General features: G+C 35.3%; 1 protein-coding gene across 1 annotated transcript in view; it reads left to right on the top strand.

Moving 5' to 3' along the window:
• Nucleotides 1-2,279: 2,279 nt before the first annotated feature.
• Nucleotides 2,280-7,601, top strand: part of LOC108748727 (fasciculation and elongation protein zeta-2) — a 12,260-nt gene continuing 6,938 nt past the window's right edge. The window contains exons 1-2 of the mRNA XM_018487024.1: nucleotides 2,280-2,684; nucleotides 4,966-5,218. Of these exons, the coding sequence (XP_018342526.1) occupies nucleotides 2,579-2,684; nucleotides 4,966-5,218 (359 nt within the window). The 5' untranslated portion in view covers nucleotides 2,280-2,578. The remainder of the gene's footprint in view (nucleotides 2,685-4,965; nucleotides 5,219-7,601) is intronic.

Raw genomic sequence — 7,601 nt, 5'->3', positions numbered from 1 at the left:
ACACACACACACACACACACACACACACACACACACACACACACACACAAAAACACACAAGAGCTTGCTAAACTTAACATCGAAGTGACGTTTCACACTTGGTAGTATTAAAATTGTTCTCCAACGCATTACGATAAAGATGAATGACAGATTACCTGCAAAGATCGCGAATTAAAGCAAGTCTTAATAAAACAGAGGATTCGCAACAACTAATTCGAGATTCGGGATGAGAGGGGAATAGGATGGAAGAGTAAATGAATAATTGCATATACTATATATTTACTCGAAATTTTACGAAAAAATGCTCTATCAACGATGTACACTTCACATTGTGAAGCGATGCAAGAAAGATGTAATAAAAAATTGCGATCTTTATGCTCCAGATAAATGATATTTTTTACATCCTTCTCACCCCGCTTCCTTTCCTCTTCCCTATTCCGCATCAAGAAACATCGCTCCGCAATGGTTATAGATAATCATATATTTCAAGGATGGAAATCGAATCGTTCGTTCTTTCGAGTTAGATGCAAATCGCCTTACTTCTTTATGCAACTCATATTTAATGACGGAACACTTCTTTTTTGTAGCATTAAACCTACTCGATAGGCATTAATGTTTATTGGCTCACCTCGATAGGCAGTGATTTATTAGAAGCTATTAGAAATAGAAATATTTTTTTCGCCATGTAGGGCAAACTGTACATTTCGATCGAGATTTAATTATATCCATCACGTAAATAACTATGGACTGCTGTATTCCCCTAATAAATTCATATTCTGATTATATCTCCTCGAAATTATCTATCTGTATTCCTTAAATTAATTTAACTCTAATTCTTAATTCGCAATTCGAAACAATTCTTTTTAACCAATAGCTTAAGAGAACTACATATTTTTATTCAATTTATCTTGATTATTTATATCAATTTCATTATGATATTAGAATTAGATTTCAAAAAGGATAGCGTCTCAAGCAGACAATTTACATTTAAAAAAGTTCGTCGAAAGATTTTTATGATGTATAAAAACGTTAAACAAATGTTATTAATATCAAATATGCACGTTTCAACGCATATTGTTTAATGTTAAAATATCGGTTTTATACGAAAAAAAAAATTAAATTAACGTTACAATTAAGAAACATTTTTATAATGTTCATTAAATAATTTAAAAAACTTTATCAACTTTTAAACATTTATTTTTTAGTTCATTATATGATTTTTAACGTTCAGTAAAGTATTTTGAACATAACTGTATTGCTTAACTTTGATATTCTATAAATCAATCTTTAATTGGCATGATATTCTATAATATATACTGTATATATTGATGTATATTAATTTGTCAATTATTTATTTTAGGTATTCGATAGAAAAATGTTTATTACCAAACAATAAATATACCGACGTATGGAAATGTAGGAAACATATGCGGTGTCCAACTGTTGTTATAATTACTCTTTTCAAAGATATGTTATCCACAGTCGTTAGCCGCATTGCCTGCATTGTCGAGTTTTTACCCATTGAGGAATTACTTCATTATTGATTCTAATCAGGAGCGTAAAATAAGGGCTACAGTAAAAAATGAACAACAAATTAACCATAATTTTTTAAAATTGATGATTGCAACTATTTTACGCGGTACTAATAAGTGACATACTCTTTTTCAACATTTAACAACATTTTCCTACCGCTTTCTACCTTATTATACAATTGCGCATTATTGAGTAAACGTGTCAAAATATACAATTAAAATCCAGGAACAAGTCTATTTACTTTGTTTGCCTCATCTATTATTTTTTTTTTTTTTGTATCTGAGACGAATATATATCTAAACGTTAAAAAGAGACAGAGTAAAATCGCCTACTGCAAAAAAAAAAAACGCCCATAGATATCACATGCATACACATTCAGTAAAAGAACAGATTCCTGAAAGTGGATCGCTTCGAACGATTAACGCGCATTTTTGTACCAATGTAATTAAATTTTAATCTCGTACAACTAATTCTTCATCTTTTCCTAGTCCCACGAATTAAGATAAAGAGTGATTTGGACGACGATTAAAATTAGGCAACATTGGTAGAAACGGGCACAAGTCAGCCCTGGCGGAGGATGATTCGTAACTCCGGTGCACTCCGCAGCAGCGGTTGCCATGACGACCGTGATCATCCCACCACTACCTACTATCCGACGTAACCCGTCACTACACCACCACCAGGCACCACCACCACTATCGTATCCGTCGAAGAGCAGCGAAGAGGAGCAGAGCGCAGAGCAGGTCCCCTCCACGTTGCTACGTCAGTCGTTCGCAGTCGGTTCGTTCGTGTCGACAGGGGTTATCGCGCGCACGTTTTCGAGCGTTGGCGTGTGCGTGTGTATGCGCGCGCGTCGTCACACCTCCCTACATGTTTCGGTCGCGTCGTCGACGTCGTCTCGACCTCGGCTCGCGAGATCTCGTCGGATAAACGGCGGCGAGGAGTCCGCTTTTTTTTTCCCCGTCGCCTGCGAAAGCGAGACGACCGTTCGGCCACGACACCGAATTTCTGCGTCGCACCCGCGGATACTCCCTCACGTTCAATAATGAGGGACATGGCAGGTAAGATCGCCGAGTTGAAGTTCGAGGCACCCCTCGCGCGCTTCGAGGAGGAGGACACCGCCAGCCTGAAGAACATGAACATCCTGACAGGTGCGAAAACACCGCCTTGTTTACTCCCGCCTGGAGCACAGCTCAGCGACGCTGAGTTTGGCCATCAGGCCTCTCATCGTTATATCTGGGCCACTTTACGAAATTGGTGACAAACGAAGTAGTAATAACGCGATCTATTATTCCTACGTTAATTGGCGTAAATGGTATTGCGTGCTGCTTATTCTTCATCGCCTTTATCGCAGGCAGCTGAAACCTTCGTGGAAATAATATTAAATTATCAATGAATATTGCTCGCAGCGGCTACAGTGGTGATGTAATTCTGTACAGGGTCGTGCGACCCACGACCTGAATTTTGACTCTCTGAATATTTCTCTCCGATTAAATCGATCCCTCGTCCTCGCGAATGGATTAAGACCAGGTTCCAGCAACGTAAGGTTAATTTTAATCTCGGTTCAACTTATACTCTTCGTCGTTTTTTAATTTTCACAACTAGAAAAAGATGGAGAGTTAGTTGCGTCAAGATTGAAATTAAACTACATTGGCAGAAGTGGGCATAATTTTTATGAGTAAATTGAACCGAGATTAAAGTTCATCTTACGTTGATGAAACCGGACCTGAAAGAGGGAAGAAGTGCACGCAGTCCCAGACACGCGTTTCTCAGGCATCGACAGGTGTTACGAACCTCGAAATTTCGTGTAACGGGACACGGTATTAATAAAATTTTAGGCCTACTTGGCACTTTTAACGCTCGGTATGTTTAAAAGAATTCTATACTTGCGTGACAGCCAAAACAAATGGAAAAACGATAACGTCGGGTTTACTCGACTTACGTGTATTTCTATCAATGTATAGATTAACTTCAATCTTAATTAATTAACCTCTTATTCTTTTCTAATTCTTGGAAGTAAAAAAAGTAAATTAAGATTAAAGTTAATTTATTTTACATTGTTGCCCATTTCTATTCTACCAATGTAGATTAATTCTAATTTTAATTCAATTAATTTTTCATCTTCTAGGTCTAAGAATTAGAAAAAGATGAGGAGCAAGTTAATCTACATTGGTAGGGACGAGCATTAGACCGACCGCGGGTCTTCCTCCGAATTTATTTTTGTCGTTCGGTCACCGTGAAATCGTCGCCGGTTTAACGCAGTAGGATTTCTTCGAATTCACCCGAAATGTAGTATTTGCAAATACAGCAACGAATCAAACACAAGTTATTTTTCTATAGACACTCACAAGTCCTTGCCACGACGAGCCAATTCCATCAAGGCCGTTAATTATCGCCGCGATAATAACCGACTCTTTTTATTTCTTTCTAGATCATATATAGGGGATACAGATCATTTATTTAGATTTTTTTCATCTCTGAGAAAATAATGGCAATCTGTCGAGTCTGTGATCAATGTTTGCGGTGTGCTGCTTTATATTTATCTTTTCCAATGTTTAATTTTTCTCCGAGGCTTTATTCGCGGACTTTTTCTCTATTCAAGACTATCTGCATCGCAAAATTGGACTTGACATGGGAAGAAATATATGTATATGTGTGTGTGCGCGCGCGCGCGTGTGTTTGTGTGTGTGTGTGTGTGTGTTTTTATCTCGAGAGAGATGAGTAGATATATATCTACTCTTATTCAAACGACGACGAGCAGTGTCACATCCGATAACGCTCGATATTGCAATGTCAGTTGTCGCAACCTCGGTTCATCTTTGTGTCAATACCAAAGTGCGGAATTACATTAATGGTTAAATCCGAATTTTTTCTGATGAAAAAAATAATTGTGACATCGACGCCATTTGTGACTAAAACTATATATAGATTTAAAAAAAATTGCCACTAATAGACGTACCTACTTTGACAAAAATTATTTCTTGAGAACTTTGTATTGACATTCTTAAATTCGTGCAATTAAAGCTTGATTTGTAAGCTTAACTTTAATCTCGATTTAATTTACTGTTTATTAATTTAATTTACTGTTTGTTAATTTAAATTGATCTTATATTTTGATGAAATTAGTTACTCAGATTCAAGGATGTTAATACAAGTTTCTCCAAAAAACAATTTCTTTCAAAGTATGCTTATTGTTGACAATTTTTTAAATATATTTGAATCACAAATGACGTGACATCGATATTATTATTTTTTTTTTGTTGAAGAAAATTCGAATTTAAAAAGCCTTAACATTATGCTGCACTTTGATATTAAACCGAAATAAAATTTAATCTTACATTGATAGAACCAATTCTAAGAGATATATTTTAGCATATTTTTATTATATTGTCACATCTGTATTTTTTCTTTATCGTTTTCTCAAATGTGCAGAACAATTATTGGATGCCAGCCTGGATGCAAATTTCGGCGAGAACTGTAACGCGAATGAGCCGCCTACGACGCACGAAAGCGGCACCGACATCCTTCAGGAAGGAACGTTCAGCCCGTTCAGCGGTAGTCTCGAGGATCTCGTTAACACCTTTGACGAGAAGATCACATCTTGCTTCCGCGATTATGGCACTGACGTGGAATCATTGGCTCCGGTGCAGGTGCGAACGCAGGAGGAGATCATGAACGAGTGCCAGTAAGTCGTTCATAATTGATACTTGATCCTAATGATCTCAAAGCATCTATCGAGATGAGATTATACGACATAAGGGATACTCTAGTGGTATCACTTTTAATCCTTAATACATAACACTATTGAGCGCCAACGTAACTTTAATTTTAAGCGAGACTTAAAACTCTCTCCTTTTCTGTCTCTCTATCGGCTTAAAAAAAATAAATTAGAGATTTTTAAGCTGTCAAAGTAATGTTGGTGCAATTAGATCTGAATCATTTATATCCTAAGCATTCCTTTTCTTTGAAGTATTAGGGACATTTGGCTAAATAATAATCTCTATCTTTTCCTATTTTTAACACACTACTTCATAAATACTTTCTAGAAATGTTAAAGTATATGTAAGAATCACTTAATAATTTTTGTAAACTTGTAAAAGTATGTTTATCCAGGACATGAACTATCCATCGTAGATCTGTTCTTTCTAGCTGAAGTTCTTGCACGATTCATCTTTCTTCCACGTTGGAGAGGAAAAGAGAAAATATGAAGTATGCAAGAAGATCAACTGAAAAGAACAGGCCTTACGTAAAGGATCTAGAAATCTTGTAAAGTCTGACCACTAGATGGTTTGATTTCATCTGATCAAACATTTGATTAGCGTCATTTTTGTCAACTTCAGTAAGTTAGAAGGAATAAGATAGTAAAGTTAAAATGAGATATATCGAAAAAATAGTATATATACCCTTCTTTTTCACTCTTATTTTGACTAAATTGTTCATGGTCTCCAAAGGACTGGGATATCATCGCGTGTACTAAGAATTGGTAATTATATAGGTAAGAGTTTTCATCGTCGTTAAAAATCATCATCATCGCGTGCGCGTTTGACTCCATTGACGCAATTATTTTAATCAACCCTAATTAACCGTATTCATAAATGGTCGAAAATCTTTTCATGCGTACAATCATGCGGTTTTTCGGTTTGTATAACGAAAACCCAGTTATGAGTATACCGGTTTCACTGCGTAGAGTACACACGGGAAATAAATCAACGACGTGTCGACGACGCGTAGAATACACGCTCGGAGAAAATTACTAAGTAAACGCGTGCGTATTAAATCAACGTTTACGTTTTGCGGACTCCGGCTCCCTTCCGTTTCTTAGCTGGAAAGTGACGATTGCTACAGCGGAAATAATCACTTATTGCATTACCCCGTTAACCCGTTCGCTCGTCATAACACGCATGATACATAATACGCAATAACGGAGCATTCCTATCCAGAGAGTAGAACGCGGTCCAGTAATCTATCTTTCATCTTGATTACTCCTCGCTTACTCGCACTCTCTCTTTCTTCTTGTACTTCTCTTTCTTTAAAGCACGTCAGCAATTTCATTTAATGCTCCGTTTAATGCGATGCTGCAGCACAGTGCAACCCAATTAGATGTATGGTTTCACATCTGTATCAGCGAAGCGTTTAGTTGAGAGACTTGTATTAAAAATGTTCAAAATCGTTTTATACGTGACATAGTTTTAAATTAAATTACTCATTAAAAAATGTCATTTTATTACTAAGAAAAGTGATTACTCAATTGTTTTTCTTTTTTTTTTTAAGTAATAGTTATCTTTAACAAAGAATATTTTCTTGATAATGATCTATATATTGATTAGTACTAACTAAATATTTTCTAAATATAAATCTATATTTATTTGGATTACAAGAATTTGGTACCGTTAATTTGACTTGACAATATTTTTTTATTGAGTAAATATTTATTTATGGTAAATAAATATTTAGTTGGCACTATTTAAATAAATATTAGTTAAAATTTAGTACATTTTTTTCTTATTGTTAGTGTAGAGTTCAGAATTTTTTTATTTTGAATTAATTTGATGTTTGTGAAACTTAAGCTAGATTTAGAATATGTGAACTTTTGAAATGTCTGACATAAGTAATTATTATTTACGTAAAGTATGTATTTTTCTGTGTGTGAACTGGTTCTTTCTCTGCTATACAGATCATGCATGTTCATTTATAAGTGTGAATATCAATGCAACGTTTTGATCTCGCCATTTGAGACAGACATATTTTTTAAAAAATGTGAAATGGATAATAGAAAATGTAATTTCTTCTTGATACTCGACAGTAATCGATTTCCCAATGGAAGAAGTGTGTCGACACCGTTAGTACTCTCTACGCGATGTTTACGGCACATGTTGCAGCTTTCTCTCCAAAGTAGCCACAGCGTCGTCACTTGATATACAAAAATGCATCTCGATTTTATAATTCAAATATGAACATTTCCTTAATCCAGTTGTTTGACAATAGAATTACTATTGATACTGTTTTTCTACGAAACATTAATATCCATTTATCTATTAATTTTGAGTAATATTGTATATATATATATA

Source organism: Trachymyrmex septentrionalis, unplaced genomic scaffold (assembly GCF_001594115.1).
Source record: "Trachymyrmex septentrionalis isolate Tsep2-gDNA-1 unplaced genomic scaffold, Tsep1.0 scaffold24, whole genome shotgun sequence".
Taxonomy (NCBI): Eukaryota; Metazoa; Arthropoda; class Insecta; order Hymenoptera; family Formicidae; genus Trachymyrmex; species Trachymyrmex septentrionalis.
This window is presented reverse-complemented; position numbering and strand designations above follow the sequence as displayed.